The sequence below is a fragment of the Quercus lobata genome, chromosome 4 (genome assembly GCF_001633185.2).
Source record: "Quercus lobata isolate SW786 chromosome 4, ValleyOak3.0 Primary Assembly, whole genome shotgun sequence".
NCBI lineage: Eukaryota > Viridiplantae > Streptophyta > Magnoliopsida > Fagales > Fagaceae > Quercus > Quercus lobata.
This window is the reverse complement of record NC_044907.1, coordinates 45,096,627-45,118,019: the sequence shown is the minus strand read 5'-3', so window position 1 is coordinate 45,118,019 and position 21,393 is coordinate 45,096,627. Positions and strand designations below refer to the sequence as shown.

The 21,393-nt window shown below is 40.7% G+C and overlaps 1 protein-coding gene across 1 annotated transcript; it reads right to left on the bottom strand.

Moving 5' to 3' along the window:
- Positions 1-17,869: 17,869 nt before the first annotated feature.
- Positions 17,870-19,021, bottom strand: LOC115985288. The gene has a single exon (XM_031108247.1). It carries the CDS (start codon positions 19,019-19,021, stop codon positions 17,870-17,872), a length of 1,152 nt encoding a protein of 383 aa, XP_030964107.1.
- Between the last annotated feature and the right edge of the window lie 2,372 nt (positions 19,022-21,393).

The window sequence follows — 21,393 nt, the reverse complement described above, 5'->3', positions numbered from 1 at the left end:
AAGTAAACTAGCTGGTTGGAAATCTAAAGTTCTGTCTAAAGCTGGGAGACTTGTGCTTGCAAAGACTACTGCTACTCCCATTGCCGAGTATTACATGCAGTGCCACAGCCTTCCAGTCAAAGTGTGTGATGCCATGGACAAAATGATGAGGGATTTCATATGGGGGTCAACAAATGAAAGGAGGAGGATGCATATGGTGAAGTGGAGCACTGTTACTTTGCCTAAAGAGTTGGGAGGTCTGGGGCTTTTTTCAATGAAACATAGAAATGAAGCCATTTTAGCCAAGCTTTGTTGGAGGCTTGGTCAAGAGGGGGAGAAACCTTGGGCAAAGATGCTAGCAGCCAAATATCTCTATCCTAACAGAGTTACTGATGTTGGCAGGCATCTGCCTTGCTCTCGGGTATGGGCTGCTTGTAAGAAGGGAGGGCCTACTTATGTTAAAGGATTAAGATGGACCATAAGAAAGGGGGAGACTGTGAACATGTGGAGGGATTTCTGGCTGCCTTGTGGGAGACTAAGGGAGCTAATTGAAGGACCACTAACCCGGGAGGAGGAAGTGTTGACTGTGAGGCAATGCTTTGATGATAACCTTGTGTGGAGGCCTTCAAGCATTTCTTTTGAGCTTCCTGCAAGTGTGCTAAACACCATTAAGGCTACTCCTTTCTCTTTTGTTAACCAAGAGTGTGATAGTCTCATGTGGGCATACTCTAATAATGGATTATTCTCTATCCAAGCTGCATATCTGCTTGCAAGGGGCTTAAATCCCCTGAACCCGGGTACTTTGTCATTTAAATGGGTTTGGAAATCTGAAACTTTGCCAAAGATCCAATTCCTTATTTGGCAATGTCTTCATGATAGTCTTCCTGCAGCACAAGTGTTGGGTTCAAGAGGTTTAAGCCTTGATCCTTTGTGTAAAATGTGTTGCAAGCATAATGAATCTGTTGAACACTTATTCAGGAGCTGTGAAGTTGCTCATCAGTTCTGGTCACAGCTGCAAGTGCCCCATTGCACCATGAATTCTTTCAATTTGCCCTTTAAAACTTGGCTGGAAATCAATTGTAAAGATGGCATGAATGCTGCTGTGAAAGGAATTCCTTGGAGAGTGCTATTTCCTATGGGTTTGTGGCACCTATGGACTCATAGAAATAACTTCATTTTTAGGACTGGTGTGGTGGATTCTCACTTTTGGAGAAAATGTATCCAAGCTGGTACTGAATATTTTGCCATTGGTCTTGCTTCTAAGATCAAACTACAAAAAACCATTGTCCCCGTGGGGTGGGAGAAGCCTCCAAGGGGTTGGATGAAACTTAATACCGATGGTTCAGCTATGAGGAGTCCGGATAGAGCTGGTGGAGGGGGTTTAATTAGAGATCATGAGGGGACTTGGCTGAAGGGATTTGCTAGAGGCCTTGGGTTCACTAATAGTGCATTGGCTGAGCTTTGGGCACTGAGAGACGGGTTGTTGTTAGCTAAGGAGATGGGCATTCAGCAACTTATTGTTGAACTTGATGCTTTGAGCATAGTTGTTCTAATGAATAATGAAACTGAAAATCTCTTAATGGAGCCGCTCTTATCTGATTGCAGGAGCCTCTTGAAGGAAATCCCAAGCAAGCGCGTGATCCACGCCTTCCGAGAAGCAAACCAATGCGCTGATGCTTTGGCTAAATTAGGAGCGCAACTTTTGTCTAGCTTTGTAACTTTTTGTAACCCACCGTCTGTGGTGGTGGATATATTAGCTTTTGATAAGGCTAATTTGCGTTGTAATAGACTTGTAAATTCCTAAGTAATGATAAAGCTTGTTTTACCGAAAAAAAAAAAGAATTAATAAAGTGTTGATTTTATTTTTTATTTTTTATTTTTTTTGGGAATTCATTTTGCATTTTAATGTTGGGGGAAAGTTTGATTTGGTTGTGGTTGATTAGCGAAACGGGTTTCATCGGATTCCGTGGCAATGTAGTGAGAGAAATGACACTTCCATATGTGAGCAAAAAGAAAAAGTCAATCTTGGAATGATTGGGAATTTGAGACCAAAATTGAAGCATATGAATGAAGAGAAGTGAGAGAGAGTTAATTTTTGGCCAGAGGAAAGGGAAACGATTGGAAAATTTTGGGTTAAACTCTATAGTTTTGAGTTAAAAAAATAAAAATAAAATAGATATTAAAAATTAGAAATATAAACCTTAAAAATACAATAAAAATGATAAATATTCAAAAATTCTATACAGCCCACTTCAATCATATTCAGTCCACTTTGGTCCTATTACGTCTACTTTGGTCCATCACATTTATTGTGAACTTTTTGCTAGAGGAAAGGAAACGATCCTGTTGACGAAAATTGTTAATCAATGTTTAACAATAATTGTTAGATTATGTTTAACAAACACTGTCAAATTATGTTTAACAAACGTTGTCAAATTATATTTAACAAAAATTTTTATGTCTAATTCATCAAACATAATTTTACCTATAGGCCTTTTGGCATATGAGCTTTATTGATGTGAGTAGTACTCATTCAAGATAATGTATGTCTTAATTACAACCCCTTATTTCAAGGGAAAACCCTTTGATTCCAATTACGTCGTCTTTGTATATGGGTTTATTTATTTTCATGTTTAAGGGGATATGTGTTTTTATTTATTTGTGGCTGCACCTAATAATTTATTTAGGTTGCTTATGTAGCCTTGGCAGGGATCAATCCAATTCATAGTTCTTAATTTGAGGTTTTAAATTTAAAATCCTCAAATTGATTTTGCCCAATTTAAATGATGGACATTTAAGTCAAATACTTAGTATTTGATTAAACATAAACTTAATTTTACTTTTGGGTGAGATAATTGGTTTTAATCTCAACGATAAGTCAAGTACCATATTTTTATGAAAATTGAATCAAGGATTCTCTTTTTTAAAGTTTAATTTCCAAGCAATTTTCCCTTTTTCTTTCATTTGCTTCATTGTAGGAATTTTAATAATATTTGGATTGAGGTTCCCAAATTTAATTAAGGGAAAGAAAACTCCTTTGAAGCAATTTTATTTTTTTATGAACATGTTTTAGGAATTAGGAATTGGAAAATTTCCTCCAATCAATTTTTATGGTCATTTTATTTTGTGAATTATTAACTCCAATCCTGATTAAGAAATTAGGAATCCCCAAAAAATTAGTCATGTTAGAATGTGAAGGAATTAGAATCCTCACTTTATTTAAAATGATTTTGGGAATCAAGAATTCCATTGAAAGGTGGTGGAGTCAATGACTCCATTAATTGGGTAGAGTTAAGGATTCCATTAAAATTTGGTAGAGTTAATGACTCCATTAAAATGATAGAGTCAATGACTCTATTAATTAGGTAGAGTAAAAGACTCCATTAAAATATGGTAGAGTCAAGGACTCCAGTTGAGAAAACGTTGAACCAAAGCTTGAAAGAATTTTTATTTGGTAATGTTCAAATAGGATTTACGAGTCAGGGACTCGTATCTAAAGCTTCATGCATGGAGTTAGGAACTCCTCATGAAACACAACCCTATTTGTTTTACCAAACAAAAATTCAGATTTGAAAAAGAATCAAAAGATGAAGAGAAAGAGATTTAGAGAAGAAAGGGACTGATAAAATCCCAACTTAATGTTGTGTGTTTCTCCTCTGCTTGTTGCTCTTTATCTCTGTTAGTATCTCTCTTCTTTCTTTCTTTTTCTGTGTTTTTGTTGTTTGTGTGTTTTTTTTTTTTTTTTTTTTTTTTTTTGGTGTGTGTGTGTGTGTTTTGATACATAGCAGTCCACTGTAGTTGATACATAGCAGCTCACTGTAGTTGAATTGCAAAATAAATAAGATTTGAGAGTATTGATGGAGTATGCTTTTTAGTATTTATAACATTTTATATGTTAAATTTTAGCATTTATAGCATTTTTCATTCTTGATAAGAATGCTCTTATAGAGAAACAGTTCTCCCCTATTTTTTCTTATAACTGATCCGTTCATGGAGCAGTTTGCTTCAGTTTTTCCTTTGAGCAGTTTGCTTTAGTTTTTCCTCCGCAACTCCTAGGTAGGGTTTGGATTCCGCATTTTCTGCATTTCCATTCTGCGTTTCTCTTTTTTTTTTTTTTTTTTTTAAGCCGCTTATGTTGACTTTATAGACAAAATTTACTGTTCATGAACAGTGCATGCACTGTTTATGCACTGTGCATGCACTGTTCATATATTTTAAAATATTAAAAATAGGTCTCATGATACTATTCATACATTTAAAAATTATTTTGTTACAGTATTTTCAGTTTTCAATTTTAAGAAAAATAAGTTCAATCCAAACGGACTCCTAATTTCATGATAAGCCGTGCCCCTTTATTTCAACTTTTCAGGGAGTTGGCAGCTACTCCACTTCTTTTGAGGTGTGGGGTTTTATAGGTATTTTGCTTTAATATATATATATATTTTCTTTTGACTCGTGATGTCAATTCCCATATTTTTTGGTGATGTGTTGCAAGTGCAACTAACTATTTCCCTTTCCACGTTGCTTTCCTTACATCTTTGAACCTTTTTTTTTTTTCGCTGAATAAGGCAAACCTCCCATCTTTGATTGTGGTGGTACGTGCGGCCAGAGATATTGTATTTAACCACACGTCCCACCCTTCAACATCTTATCATATATATATATATATATATATATATATTTAAGAGGACATGCATAAATCAATATTACCAAGAATTTTGGAAGATAACTATTTGCTCAACGAATGATTTGAGTCTTGATTGCATTTGACAATCTCAATTCCATACCTAGAATGTGTCTCTAACATCAAATCCATTGAAGTCATCAATTAGTGCTAAAGTTTGGCTTAATTTTAAAAAATAACCATTCAAAAGCACAAATTGAACAAATTGTCAAAAAAAATTTACTAGAGAAAAAGAAACATGGGATTGATGAGAATGAAACTTGGCCTTCACAAATATAAGATAAATATAAAACTGACTAATAAACGTGGAGGTTAGTGATAATAAGGAGATCGTGATTGAGAAAGTGAAAATCAAAAATAAAAGCGTGAGAAATTACATAGTAGTAACTGTTTTTTAGTGGGGATATTGGGATGATAAAGATGGATAGAAGTTATAGTACTGGTTTTATAGTAGGAGTCTTTTCTTTTTTCTTTTTTTTTTAATAAAAAAGAAGAGTTTTCGGAAAATAAAAATGTGAGATTAGAGTAATGAATTTTTTTTAAAAAAAAAAGAATAGAAAAAAAGGGGGACAGAAGTAACAAATACATCATAATGAAGTAAAAAAAAAAAAAAAAAAAAAAAAAAAAAAAAAAAAAAAAAAAAAAAAAAAAAAAAAAAAAAAAAACGTTGGGTGAGTTTTGTAGATTGGAGGAGTTTTAAAATTAACAAAAGAGTGATCATATTTTGTAGGGAGTTAGTGAGTAGAAGTAAGAGTTTAAATTAACATAAAAGTAGGAGTTTATTAGATGTCGGAAGACATTTTAACGTAGAAGTAGGAATTTATTATTTTTGTCAATTTACTATTTTAACCTAACTTTTAGAGAAATGCTACATCTACAACATTTTTACAATATCTTTACAACAAATCACAGGTGGTTAGTTGTTATTGGTTCAAATTTGAAACTAACACTAAGATTACTTTTTTTCCCTAACAATAACAATCAATAACAACCTGTCACTTAGGATTTGTTGTAAAAATATTGTAAACATATCGTTTCTCTAATTTTTAAGTTGTTAGTTAATTAATTTAGGGGTATTTTTGACAGGAAAAAAAGAAATAATTAACTTTCTGAATTCTCTTAATATATACATACTAGCATCACGCACGTGTTCATAGGCTCTTCTATTTTTTGGATAAAGATTAATAATTTGTATTTATTATAATTTGAGATTTCTACTTTTTCCAATCACACCAAAAAAAAGAAAAGAAAAATTCCTAAGGGTGTGATGAAGAAATTATTTCCCTCACAAATGCATATATCAATACTACTAAGAATTTTGGAAGATACCTGTTTGCTCAACGAATGGTTTGAGTCTTGATTGCATTTGACAATCTCAATTGCTGACCTAAAATGTGTCTCTAACATCAAATCCATTGAAGTCATCAATTAGTTGCTAAAGTTTGGCTTAATTTTAAAAAATAACCATTGAAAAGCACAAAATTGAACAAATTGTCAAAAAAAAATTTACAGAGGAAAAGAAACATGAAATTGATGAGAATGAAACTTGGCCTTCACAAATATAAGATAAATATGAAACTGACTAACAAACGTGGAGGTTAGTGATAATAAGGAGATCGTGATTGAGAAAGTGAAAAACAAAAATAAAAGCGTGAGAAATTACATAGCAGTAATTGTTTTTTAGTAGGAATGTTGGGATGATAAGAATGGATAAAAGTTATAGTACTAGTTTTATAGTAGGAGTGTTTTTTTTTTTTTTTTTTAATAAATAAAGAAGAAGAGATTTGGGAAAATAAAAACGTGAGATTAGAGTAATGAATTTTTTTTTTTAAATTGAAAAAAAAAAGGAGGACAGAAGAAACAAATACATCGTGATGAAGTAAAAAAAAAAAAAAAATGAATACGTGGGATGAGTTTTGTAGATTGGAGGAGGTTTAAAACTAACAAAAGAGTAATCTTATTTTCTAGGGAGTTAGTGAATAGAAGTAGGAATTTAAATCAACATAAAAGAAGGAGTTTATTAGAAGTAGGAAGACATTTTAACATAGAAGTAGAAATTTATTATTTTTGTCAATTTACTATTTTAACCCAATTTTTAAGTTGTTGGTTAATTAATTTAGGGGTATTTTTTATAGGAAAAAAAGCAATAACTAACTTTCTGAATCTTCTTAATATATACAGATTATTTTTTTTTTTTTTTTTTTTTGTTGATAAATTTTACTTGACAATTTTTAAGTATCCAATTTTTGTGTTGAAAATTTCATATTTCAATAGATCTGAAAAGTTTGGGCTAAACTCTATAGCTTTGAGTTAAAAAATACAAATAAAATGGATATTAAAAATTAGAAATATAAACCCTAAAAATACAATAAAAATAATAAACATTCAAAAATTCTATGCAGTCCACTTCAATCATATTCAGTCTACTTTGGTCCTATTACGTCTACTTTGATCCACTACATTTATTGTGAACTTTTGGCTAGAAGAAAGGGAAACAATATGAAAATTTGGGTCTAAACTCTATAATTTTGAGTTCAAAAATAAAAATAAAATAGATATTAAAAATTAGAAATATGAACCCTAAAAATACAATAAAAATGATTAATATTCAAAAATTCTATACTATCCACTTCAATCATATTCAATCCACTTTGGTATTATTATGCCTACTTTAGTCCACCACATTTATTATGGGTAAAGCTCACTCCTAGAGATAAAAACCATAATCCTTACCATCCACCTCACAAGAACTTAGTACTTGTTATTTGATTATCAAACCAAGGGGTGCATGGTGATATTGTTGCTACACTTTTAACTTTAAATGGCAGTATAGATAGATAAAAATGTCAAATAATATTTGAATGAAATTAAGCCGGAGGGGTAACCCAGATAAAAACCAGAAGGACTATATATCATGGTTTTAAAAACCAGACCGGGGCAAAATCAGAATTGCATCTAGTTCCCAATTTTGACCAATTGTTGACCGGACTGGACTGATAACCGATGCCTGGTAGAAATGGTCGGACCGGCCAAGACCGGTTTTTAAAACAATGCTATGTGAGTGTTTAGATTCAGCGTTTCCATTGAATCCCGCGTCTCACGTTTTCCTTTTTTTTTTTGCTTTCTCGCGTTTAAGGGAGCAAAATTTACTGTGGATGAGACAAATTTTACTATTCACACACTGTTTCATCACTGTTTATGCATTATTTATTACTATAGCAGCACTGTTCATATATTAAAAAATATTAAAAATGGGTCTCACGGTACTATTCACACATTTAAAAATTATTTTGCTATAGTATTTTTAGTTTTCAGTTTTCAGTTTTCAATTTCAGTAACAATAAGTTCAATCCAAACGGACCTTATATATACATTTTGGCCTAGATATATTGTGACAGAGCTAAAAAGCCAAAATTTCCTAAACAAAAACAAAAGAGAAGAGAAGTAAACCAGCAGCTAATAATAGCACCAAAAGAAAGGTAATCGGCATCCCCCCTCAGTTGAAGAAAATGCCCCGAACAAGAGAAGCACCGATCCGACGCCATAGGAATAAGTACCATCTTCCTTACGACATCGTACTGAACATTCTGACAAGACTACCGGTGAAATCAGTGATGAGATTAAGGTGTGTTTCCAAATCCTTGGACTCTTCAATAACCAGTCCCCAATTCATCTCCACCCACCTTAATAATATCAACAACAAAGATGATGAGGATGATGATCATCATCATCGTTACCTCATACACATGCCGGCTTCTCCTCCACCCACTCGTAGTATTAACAGGTCAATCTGTACGGTCACTTTGGACCGCACGTTTGATGCGATTTCGAAAGTTAGAATTCCATCTGATTTTTCTTCCAACGTTGGCAATATAGTCAGTTCCTGCAATGGCTTGTTGTGTCTCGTTGATTACACTAATAATATATATTTGTGGAACCCCAGCATTAGAAAATTCAAGAAGTTGCCTCGTACTTGCTATAAAAACTTAAACTATGCTACACTCAGATTTGCTTATCATTCCCAGAATAATGATTACAAGGTTGTCAAGATTTCATCTACTAGTTGGTTGCCAACCTTGCCTCTGCCTCTATCTGAGATTGAGGTGTACACTGTTGGAGCATTTTAATGTTAAATAATTAAAATGAATAAATGTTATAACATAAATGTAAAGATGTAGGAGTGAATATGGAAGATGAAGAGTTGTGAAAATGTTTAATCCCACATTAAAAGGGAGAGAGACTTTTTTATTCTTTTTAATTGTGGTGATTAATGGGTTAAGATGAATTGTCTCAGATATTGGACTAGATACGTGTGCAAGGGGGAGGTGAAGAGTGGAGGTATCAAAAATGGAAATGAATCAGCCCCTTGGATCCTCCTACTTGACAGCCCATTCAGAATAATTACTGTGTACGCCTGAAATGAGATTGTTGGGCTCGAACTCACTTGGGCTCACAATTTATTTATAGAGTGGGCTTCAGGATTTCCTACTTTGGGTCATTCTCGGCACAGAGACTCAAAGTAATGTTCTTCCTCTCTTCCTTAATGATTGTTTTTTCTCCCTTTTTTTTTTGGAACCCCCTCATCTTCCCCAACTTCTTCTATTTATAGCTTCAGGTTAGTGGGAGATCATGATTACTGCCATCGCTAGGGCAATTGAAGGTCCAATATTATTTGTTTTAAGTGGGTGTTTAGGTGAGAGTGGAATGTAACGATTATGGCCTTGGAACTTGGTTCCAGCTCAGGCGAATTTGCTCGGTAATGATGTTCCCCGAGCATCCCATGGTTTGCCGGACAAGGTTTATCATTGTTCGGGAAGTTTTATGCCGAGCACAGTTCAGGATCCAAGGCCCAAAACTCGTTCATTATGAAGGCAGTTTCAAGAAGGGCTTAAGGCGATAGGGTCGTACCATTGGGCCTGAGCCCAAGGCCCATCTGGGTCTTGGGATCTTGGTGCCGTACATTAGCCCCCCTTGATTCATACCCGATTACCGGGAAGAATCAAGGAGCCAGCCGAGCATTTTGGTCTCGGAAGTCCTATGGCCAGGGACTCATACGGTTATGGTTTCTCATTAATGCTCATCTCAAAAGACACGTTGTTTCGCAGTGCCAGGTTCAGTTGTCATTATTGCCTGACAATTCGCGAACCGAAGTGGCGCGCATGTCGGTTATCTTTGGCATTCGTAGGGTCGTTCGTGAATCGCGCCCATTTATTGCTTGATTAAACGTTCCCATGCCCTTTTCTGATCCTATAAATAGCTTTCCTCAGAACATTCTTTCATTTTTTCCACCTCTGATCTTTTGAGCTTACTCTCTGCCGACCACTTCTTTGTGCGTTTACTCACCTGCCCAGAGTTCTTTTCTCCCTTAGAACCCAAAGTAAGTTCTCTTCCCCTTCCTATTCCTTCAGCTTATTTCTTCAAGTTCCCTTTCATAGCATTAAGCGTCATAGATGGGTTACTCTTATCTCCTGGAGGCCCTGGCTACCTTGGCCACCTTTAGGCGCAAGTTTAATATTTCCGATGACAAGGAAGTGGCTTACTGCCACCAGAGTGAAATCGCTCGCCACCGAGGACAAGGCACAACCTTTTTTCCTTTAATGGTAATTCTAGAGGGTGGGGTTAGGTTCCCCGTGGATCCCCTTTTGACAGATACACTTAGGTAGAGATGGCAATTTAGATCCGACCCGCGAATACCCGGCCCGGTCCGACCCTAATGGGCCAGATTTTACCCGGTCCGATAAAGAATAGGGTCAGATATGGGTTTTTTTTTTTAAAAACCCGAAGCGGGTCCGGGTCGAGTCCGGGTTTTATTAAAAAACCCGAAACTCGACCCGGTTAAGACCCGGTTATATTATATATAAAATTACTAAATTACCCTCCTATATATATATAGTTAAACCCTAAATTTTCATTTCCTCTCCTCAATTCAGCCTCTCACGCCTCTCACGCCTCTCATCTCCTCAGCTCTCTCAATCACTGCCTCTCATCTCTTCATCTCTCAATGATCTCACACGCACAGCCACAAGCCGTATGTATAGCGTGATGAACATCATGAACTCATTAGAAAAAAGCTAGCAGGACTCCCGTTTCTGACAGATGGAAGTACCGATACCAGAAGAGCTAAAGATCCTCGCCGTTCCGACAGATTTAAGAAGGGAAGGAGGCAGTTTGTTCCTCGCCGTTCCCGTTTCTCTCAAGTCTCAACTCCGTTTCATCCTCGCCGTCGCTAATCTCGCAGTGTCTCCATTTTTTTTCTTTTTTCTATTTTTTTTTCTGGGTTCAGTTCGCCTCAATCATGTGAATTTGTGTTTGTATTTGTGTTTGTGTTTATGATTTCTGAAAGGGAAAAATGAAAATCACAGATCTGAAATTTTTGTTTGGATTGTGATTTTGAAAGGGAAAATGTAGATCTGAAATTTGTGTTTGTGATTTCTTTGTTTGTGTTTGTGTTTGTGTTTGTGTTTGTGATTGTGTTTGGATCTGTGTTTGTGTTTGGATCTGAATTTTTTTTTTTTTTTTGGGCCACGAATTGGGCCCAGTCCTTTAATGGGGCCCAGGAAAAAAACCCGCTTAGTTAATGGGCCAGGTCCGAGCCATGGGTCTTGGCCCGCGGGTCGGGTCCGGGTATAGAAAAACCCGGCCCGAACCCGACCCGTTGCCATTCCTGCACTTAGGTACAACCGGCTGTGTCCCGACCAGCTTCCCCCCAACTTTTATCAGGTAGTTAGCTGCGTTAGTAGGTTGAACCACACCTTTGATTTACAATTAGACTACCATGATATTAACTATATGTATAGCCTCTGTGGGAACAAAGCTACCAACTATTACCTAAAAACTAGAGATAATTAGGTACGGCTGATATCATGCCTACCTAATTTGAATAGGAACTCCGCTGGGGAGTTTGTTTGGGTGCGCGGCAACTAGTTTGCCGAGGAAGTCCCCTACCCTCTTTTACAGCGTGAAGTGGGTTTGTACCAATCTCTTGATCTAACTGTTCTTCCCCCCTCCCCTTTTTCCTTTTCTTTCCTCTTTATTGAAGTAGATCTTCATTATCGAATATTGATATAACACTTGTTCTTTTACAGACGGCAAAGTGTTCGTTCCGGACATCAGAATCATCCATGTAAAAGACCTGAACTTCATCCTCCGTTCTGAGATATTCGTGAACTGGGACGGACAGCTCCGGGCATCGCACCTAATCCTCGGAGTAAAGCCAGTTTATTCTACCTGGCAGTCCTTCAAGCAGGCACTATCAGTCATTAGTCCCCTGCTGTCATATATTGACGTTCGGTACGCGAACTTCTTGCAACCGAAGCTTACAATCGGGGAGGTGAGGGAGTTCGGAAGGCGCTACACTTGCTCGGACGAGCTAGCTCCTTTGCTGGACGAGTCTGCAGAATGCGTGTCTCGGTGTCTTCGAGAGTTAGCTCACGAGGCTATTCAATAATAGGACCCTGTTCAAGAGAAAGCGCAGCCTGAGAACCCTATTGTGGATCCCGAGCATCCAGCGATTGAAGCGACCGGCTTGTCGACTGCAGATACCCAACCTAGCGAAAACATGGTGTCAAGGAGGGTTATGACTATTGATCGCTTCGTGCCCACCTTCTCAGGGTTGGAGCCAGGTGCCTCACCCTTCACCCTCTTCTCAAGCTGGACGAGCCCGTAAGAAACAAAGGGTTGCCGATCAGCCATCTACGGGTCCGGGAGACGCTGCTGTCCAGACTCCTCCCTAGCCAACAAGGGGCATCGTTATCCACGAGCTGTAGACCCAGCTCGGTCTAGGGGTTGCGTCCTCCTCCCAAGCCGCTCCAGCGTGGAAGCCCAAATTTTTGCTGGACAGCAAGCCTTTGCCTTCAACATCCTGTGTGCGGATATGGGAGAAAGGCGAGGGTGGTCGTATTGCCCAGACCCTGGCCGAGGGTCTTCTTCTTCCCGACGATGTGCATGCCTTCGAAAAGGGGTCTAAGGAGTCCGTGGGGCACCGGTTAGAGTGGCACACTATTGCGGTAACTCCTTATTTGTCTATTACTTTCCATACATTTGCTTTTACTTCCGTACTAACTTTTGTGATTGCCAGGCTGCTCAACTGGCTCACATACTGGCTAGTCGTGCACAGGATCTTGCCGAGGAGGTCGATCGTGAGAAGGGGGTGCGGGAGTCAGCTGCCAAAACAGCAAAGGAAAAACTAAAGGTAGCTGAGTCCACCGAGAAGAAGGCCACTGCTGCAGAGAAGAATAGAGCGTTGGTGGAGAAAAGATGTGTTAAGCTTCTAGCTAAGCAGAACGAAACAGACGTGAAGCTAACTGAAGCCATTAGCCTCAACACCTCTCAAGCTGAGGAGCTAACCAACCTGAGGGCAGCCCTGAAGGCCTGTGAGCAGAAGTGGTACAATGAGGGATTCGCTGATGCCGAGCAATCTGCGGAACCGATGGTGGCCCAGGCTCGAAAGCTAGGTTTTGAGGCCGGGTGGTTTGCCGCTCTTCAAGCTCTGGGAGTTCCCGAGGATTCCCCCCTGAGAGACCTTGGCCAAATTCCCTTCCCGAGCCCCGTTACTGCCGTGCAGGATCCACCGTTGGCCGCTGAGGAGGAAGAAACGGCAAGCATGAAGGAGCTGGTGGAATAGATCAATGCTCATGCCGAGCCAGATGAGATGGAGTCCACCAGCATCCCAACTGTACAAGACCTTCTCGGTGAAGACTCGCATTATCTTGTGACCGACCGGCAAAAAGTGACAGATCCAACCCGGCCTTCCACCTAATTATCTGCCGTCCAGTTTTTTTCATACTTTTACTTATCTTTATAGAATTTTTACTTTATTTTCTTATTGGTATATTTGCCTATGTCACTGGGTTGTGGTGACTGAACAATTTTCTCATTTCACGGGGATGACCCGTAAACGATTGCTGAGTTTTGGTGATGAGATATTAACTCTGCTTTTTAATCTTGCTTTTAACTTGTTGAATGAGTTTTTATTCATTTGTGTGTTTGCCTAGACTATGTTTGTGGTTTCTTATACTGTAGTAAGTCGGGCCGAGAGCTGCCCGTTCGGTTAAATCATGCCTTAATATATTGCGTTCATACAATAGGGTTTAGTTTTCCCCGACCGTTAACAGTATGATGCCCCAAAACCTGTTGCACTGTGTTTGGATAATCTGAGAATGAAATTGCAATTAGTGTTTGTAAGGGTGTTAAGGTTTCTATCCTTAGAATTTTTATTCTTTTGTAACGATAAGGTTTGCACCTGCTCGGTGATTTTAATCGAACCGAGGATGAGGCTTCTGTCCTTAAAGTTTTTATTCTTTTGTAACGATAAGGTTTCCACCTGCTCGGCGATTTTAATCGGACCGAGGATGAGGTTTCCGTCCTTAGAGTTTTTATTCTTTTGTAACGATAAGGTTTCCACATGCTCGGCGATTTTAATCGAACCGAGGATGAGGCTTCTGTCCTTAGAGTTTTTATTCTTTTGTAACGATAAGGTTTCCATCTGCTCGGCGATTTTAATCGAATCGAGGATGAGGCTTTAATCCTTAAAGTTTTTATTCTTTTGTAACGATAAGGTTTCCACCTGCTCAGCGATTTTAATCAAACCGAGGATGAGGCTTCTATCCTTAGAATTTTTATTCATTTGTAACGATAAGGTTTCCACCTGCTCGGCAATTTTAAAGACCGAGGATGAGGTTTCCGTCCTTAGAGTTTTTATTCATTTGTAACGATAAGGTTTCCACCTGCTTGGCGATTTTAATCAAACCGAGAATGAGGCTTCTGTCCTTAGAGTTTTTATTCATTTGTAATGATAAGGTTTCCACCTGCTCAGCGATTTTAATCGAACCAAGGAACATGCAATTCTCTTGATGTGCGATCAAAAACAGCATAGACAAGTAACTTCATAATTATCTTGACTTTAGCAAAGTACAAGGTTTGACTTACACTTCAGTATACGGATGGTCATGGGTAAAACTTCTTTAAGTTGTGGGCATTCCATGGCCGGGGGAGCGGCCTTTCGTCGAGATCTTTCAGGTAGTAAGCCCCTGCGCCAGCGATGGTGGCAATTTTGTACGGTCCTTCCCATGTTTGAGCAAGCTTCCCTGCAGCTACGTCTCGTATGTTTCCCACGACTTTCCTTAGTACCAATTCTCCGGAGCTGAATTCCCTCCCCTTTACATCTTGGTTGTATCTTTGGGCCAGTTTCTGCTGATACTCTGTGAGTTGTATGGTTGCGGCCTCCCGGCATTCTTCTAACCAGTCCAAGCACTCCATCATCAAGTCGGCATTCTGTGCGAGGTCAAACCCTGCAACCCGTGCACTGCACAAGCTCACCTCAGTTGGTATTACGACCTCCGCCCCGTATGTCAAAGAGAAAGGGGTCTCACCCGTGAATCTTCTGGGAGTCGTATAGTAAGCCCATAAAACGTTAGGTAGTTCTTCAACCCATCTCCTCTTTGCCCCGTCCAGCCTCCTCTTCAACCCGTTCAAAATCGTCTTGTTCACTGCCTCAGCTTGGCCATTGCTTTGAGGATATGCCGGAGTTGAATACTTATTCTTAATGCCGAGATCGCTGCAGAAGGCCCAGAAAGCTTTGCTATCGAATTGTAGCCCATTATCTAATACTAATGAGTTCGGTACCCCAAACCTTGTGACTATGTTTTTCCATACAAACTTTTCACGTCAGTATCCCAGATGTTAGCCAAGGCCTCGGCTTCCGCCCATTTTGTAAAGTAATCTACAGCGACTAATACAAAACAGTGGTTACATGTTGCTCGGGGGAAGGGGCCGAGAATGTCTAGCCCCCATTGTGCGAATGGCCATGGGCTGCTGACGGGGTTTAGACGACCTGCCGGCTGGTGGATCAGCGAGGCGTGCTTTTGGCATTGTTCACACCTACGACATATTTCGCGGCATCCTTCTGCATCTGTGGCCACCAAAACCCCTGGGTCATCGCCCTGTGTGCTAAAGACTGTCCCCTGACATGGCCACCACACACTCCGTCATGTAGCTCGATTAGAAGTTCGTTCACTTTCAAGAGGTGTAGGCATAAAAGGTAAGGGCCTACGTAAGACCTCCGGTACAGTTTGCGATTTGCCGACAGCCAGTACCGGGGAGCCACTTGAGGAATCTTTTTGGCCTCGTTGTCGTCATCCGGAACTTTATCCTCGGCAAGGAAATCTATGATCGAGTTCATCCAGCACGGATTGGCCACTGACACCATGGCAACCTCAACCCTGGCCTAGTCATAATCACTTTTCACACTGATGCTTGGCTCCCTTATAAGCTCTATTTTGACTAGCCGCGGTGTATCCTTGGTGGCGGATGAAGCCAAAATGGCAAGCGAGTTGGCAAGTCTGTTTTGTGCCCGACCTACCTGGGCCACCTTCACTGTCCCGAATCGGCCTATAATCTGCTTAGCTACATTTAGATAGGCTTTCATCCGAGAGTCCCGAGCTTCGAAACTTCCTACGATTTGATAAACAACCAGCCGAGAGTCTGAATAAATCTCAACATCCTTTGTGCCTAGATGCAATACGTCCCTCAACCCGGCCAGAAGGGCTTCGTACTTAGCTTCGTTGTTTGAGGCTTTGAATCCCAATCTGAAGGAGTGTTCTAGACGTATGCCCTCCGGGGTGATTATGACAATACCAGCTCTAGCCCCCACAGCCTTCGAAGTGCCGTCTACAAACACCTTCCATGGACGACTTTCTACATTACAGATTATCTTCCCATCGTTCTTCAATGAAATCAGCAAGAACCTGACCATTCACTGAGCTTCGCGGTCGGTACTTTATGTCGAACAAACCTAATCGAGTCCCTCATTTGGCAATTCGGCCCGTGAAGTCTAATCTTTTTAACAACAACTACAGGGGATACTCGGTGAGGATGATCACCGTATGAGCCTGAAAGTAATGTGGCAACTTCCTCGTGGCGTGTACCAATGCTAAAACTAACTTTTCCAGGGGCAGGTATCTCGTCTCGGCATTTACTAAGGTTTTGCTTATGTAATACACTGGCATCTGCACTCCTTGGTCCCTTAGTAACACAGCACTTACGGCATGATCGGACACCGAGAGGTACATAAACAAATCCTCCCCGAATTCCAGGGCTGTTAACATGGGCGCTTTTGCCAAGTACTCCTTCAGCTCTTGAAAAGCCTCGTCACATTCCTTGTCCCAATGAAACCCCTTCCATTTCTTCAAAAGTTGATAAAACGTTCTGCAGCAATCAACAAATTTGGAGATGAATCGGTTTAGGGCGGCTAACATCACGGTTAGCACTTGCACTTCCTTGGGATTGCTTGGCGGTCTGAGGCGATTCACGGCCTCTATCTGGTCGGGGTTGGCCTCAATCCCCCGAGTAAAAATCAGATAACCCAAGAACTTGCCAGCCCCCACACCGAAAGTACACTTCTCGGTGTTCAGGCGCAACTTATGCCGCCAAAGTATCTCAAATACTCCCCGGAGGTCTTCCATATGTTGTGACTCCTTTTTTCTTTTTACCACCATGTCGTCAATGTATACTTCAACTGTGCACCCAATTTTCTCTTGGAACATCCTCTTCATCATCTGCTGGTATGTGGCTTCGGCATTCTTCAATCCAAACGGCATGACCTCGTAGTGATAGTTTGTGCTCGGGGAGATAAATGCTGTCTTTTCTCGGTCCTTAGGCGCCAAGGCAATCTGGTGGTATCCCTAGAAAGCATCCAAGAAGCTTATCCTCGGGTGCCCATATGTGGCGTCTACTAATTGGTCAATCTTGGGCGTTGGGAACGGATCTTTGGGATATGCCCTGTTCAAGTCTATGAAATCCACACAAACTCTCCATTTACCGTTCTTTTTCTTCACTACCACTGTATTCGCTAACCATCTCGGGAAGAATATTTCTCTTATCACTCCTGCTTCCTTCGGCCTCTGGACTTCCAAGTTCACCGCGTCAACATGCTCCTTCGATGCTCTTCTCGATTTTTGCTTTTTCGGGGGGAATGATGGGTCCACGTTAAGCTTGTGGACGATGAACTCGGGTCTACGCTGGGCAATTCATACGTCTCCAGGCAAAAACATCCACATTCTGCAAAAGGAACAACAACATCTTTACCCTTTCTCAGTCATTTATGCTTGTGCCAATCTGGAAATACCTGTTAGTGTCTGGGAAAATTCTAACCTTCAAAACCTCTTCGACAACGTCCGCCCCCATTTCCCCTCGGGGCTTCTGTAATTGCTATAAATTTTCTCTTTCGATCTCCTCCGCTTGTCCGAGCTGTTCACTTTTCCACCTAACTGCGGCAACAAGACACTGCCTAGCCACCCGTTGGTTCCCTCGCACCACGACGACTCCATTCTCGGTGGGAAATTTCACTTTCACATGTAGGGTGGACAAAACGGCCTTCATTGCGTGAATCCACGGCCTCCTAAGGATTGCAGTGTACGGTGAGAATGATCGGACTACTATGAAGGTCAATATTACTTCCTTGCCTTCCATGTCCACCAAGAGAGAAACATGACCTTCGGGAATCACGGCTCTCCCGTCAAACGAGACCAGCGGCGTGTTATACTTCGCCAAATCCTGATTCTTCAATCCGAGCCTTTTGAACAGATCCGGGTATATAACGTCGGCCCCGCTTCCTTGGTCTATCATCACTCTTTTCACTAAGAACCCGCTTATTAGAGCTGTTACTACCAACACATCATCATGAGGTTGGATTGTCCCTTCAAAGTCTTCTTCATTGAAAGAGATGGTTAGTCGATCAACTTTCATCTTCTTCTCGGGTGATTCTCTTTCCGTACAAGCCACTGTCATTACCCTTTTAGCTGTTGCCGTATCTCTTGGGGTAGCATGGATGACTTTGATCACTCCCAGCGGTGGTGGGAGGGGATTTCTTTTCTGTTGAACACCCTGGCCGGCCTTTCGATTAGCGGAGCCCACTACAAACTCCTTCAGATACCCTGCTTTTACTAGCTGCCCGAGATGATCTTTTAGTACCCAACACTGCTCGATGGTGTGCCATTTGTCCCTATGGTATATGCAATACAGGTTTTGGTTCCTCCGAGATGGGTCACCCCCCATTTTGTTTGGCCACTTAAAGAATGATTCGTTCTTGATCCGATTTAGGATTTTGTGCACAGGCTCTTTGAACGCCACATTAACTCCTTCAATTTGCACCTCTGGTTCCTGCATCCTAAAATCTTTTTTCAGTCTTGCCGGCATAATGCCCTGCCGAGATCTCCCGAGTAACTGTGCTTTTCCCTTATTCTGCAGCGGATCATCTTCCAGGCGTTTGTACTCCTTAATGCGTCTCATAAGTTGTCTCATATCCTCGGGAGGTCTTTTCGTTAATGACTCCCATAATTCAGAATCTTCGGGGAGCCCCATCTAGAAGGTGTTTGCCGCTATCTTCTCATTTTCTCCACCAATCTTGTTGTAAAGCTCCTAGTACTAGTTGGCATAACTCCGAAGGGTTTTGTCGACCCTTATCTTTATGAAAAGTAGTGCATCCACCGGCTGCGACACTCGGCTGCATGTCACGAATCTACTGCCGAACTCTTGGATCAGCTCGGCAAAGCTACGAATGGAGCCTTTTCGTAATCTATTGAACCATCTTAGGGCCATGGAGCCGAGACTAGAGGGGAATACCTTACACATCAACGCATCATTGTGTGCATGCAAGGACATCATGTGGATATAATGACTGACATGCTCCACAGGGTCCATCTTCCCATCATAGGAATTGAATGGCGGTCATGTAAATCTACTCGGCATAGGGGACCGTTCAATTTCATCGAAGAATGGTGACCGAGCAGCCTTTCGTAAGGCTCGGCTCATGGCGTCCACGGCAGCATTGTGGGGTCGCCGTTCCTCTGGCGAATCCAATCCTTGGTCATCGTATCTATGCGACCATGAACGGTTCCGATGATGAAGTGTCTTTTGGGAGTGTGAGTGATTCCTATGCCGGCGTGATTCTTGAGAGGGTGATAAGTTTTGGAATCGTTGTGTACTGGATTGGCTAGAGCCCTCTTTGCCCCAATTTCTCGTGCTATCATTTCTCCTTTGCCAGCGGTTTTGGTCCCTTTCTTGGCGTCGACCCTTCACTTCCAGCTCTAGATCCATTACCAGTCTTCGCAACCGCTCCAACTCTCGGTCTCTATCATCATACTGCCCGTGTCCTGAGACACCCGACACCGTTCGGCGAGTCTAATCTGACCTTTCTCCTAGGCCAGACTCTTCCTCTCCTCGGAGACGCTCCCTATCCTCGTGCCTTTTCTACCTTATCTCCTGCCACGTGGATCCCCGAGAAGATCCTACGGAACCGCTCAGGGCACGCCCTCCCGAATGCCCCTTGGACATTTCCCTTATTTGAGTCTTAGTCGAACCACAGATTCGTAGGAGAGCCCTATGGTGGGCATCAATTGTGCGCTCCTGAAATGAGACCGTTGGGCTCGAACTCACTTGGGCTCACAATTTATTTATAGAGTGGGTTTCAGGATTTCCTACTTTGGGTCGTTCTCAGCACAGAGACTCAAAATAATGTTCCTCCTCTCTTCCTTAATGACTGTTTTTTCTCCTTTTTTTTTTTTTGAACCCCCTCATCTTCCCCAACTTCTTCTATTTATAGCTTTAGGTTAGTGGGGAGATCATAATTATTGCCATCGCTAGTGCAATTGAAGGTCCAATATTATTTGTAATGATTGTAGCCTTGGAACTTGGTTCCAGCTCAGGCAAATTTCCTCGGTAATGATGTTCCCCGAGCATCCCATGGTTTGCCTGGACAAGGTTTATCTGATTGTTCGGGAAGTTTTATGCCAAGCACAGTTCAGGATCCAAGGCCCAAAACTCATTCATTATGAAGGCAGTTTCAAGAAAGGCTTAGGGCGATGGGGCCGTACCATTGGGCCTGAGCCTAGGGCCCATCTGGGTCTTGGGATCTTGGTGCCGTACAATTACCATATCCGATGGTAAGTAAATGGCCCGAATTAATACTCCATTTTTATTATGGACAATGAAGAGCCATTAACCCACTTAATGGACTATCCGTTTGGGCCTATTCATTCTTCAGAAACTCCTTATCTCACCATTAATTGTGTAACTCTAGCCCATCAAATTAATATCCAACAATTAATCTTGTAACACCCACTACATCAGAATAATTGGACCTAATTAATCAAAATAAATTGGGTAGTAATTTCGTAAGGCCCATTAAGCCTATAAATAGACTCATTCAGACCCAATCCATGTTACTGCAATTTACAATACACAAAAAAAAAAAAAAAAAAAAAAAATAGAGAGATTATTGGCAAGGAAGGGAGTTCTTTCTGGTGGAGCTTTGGGCTTGAACACTTTGTGCAAAGGCTGCTCTAGCCATATGACACTTGTTGGGCTGTTGTATCCTAGGGGAGACAAGTCAAAGAAGGTTTGCACCGGTTACAAGATTACAAGATTTAGCCAACCAAGGGCTTGAATCTCCTTAAAGAGAGCGAGTGTTTTGCCTTAGTCCAAAGAGTGTTTTGTATTTCCTTTCTTTACATCAATAATATTTAAAAGTATTATTCAGTTTCTCTTTGTGTGTTATTTCCATTATTATTGTGTTTGCACCAACAATTTTAAGGAGATTCAAACACATGGAGCCTACACAAGAGAAACCAAATGAGCCTGTTGGAGATCTCAACAAGCCATTTCGCTTTAAGGGAGCCCATTTCAAGAGGTGGAAAGGAAAGGTCCTCTTCTACTTGAGTCTTCTCAAAGTCTCC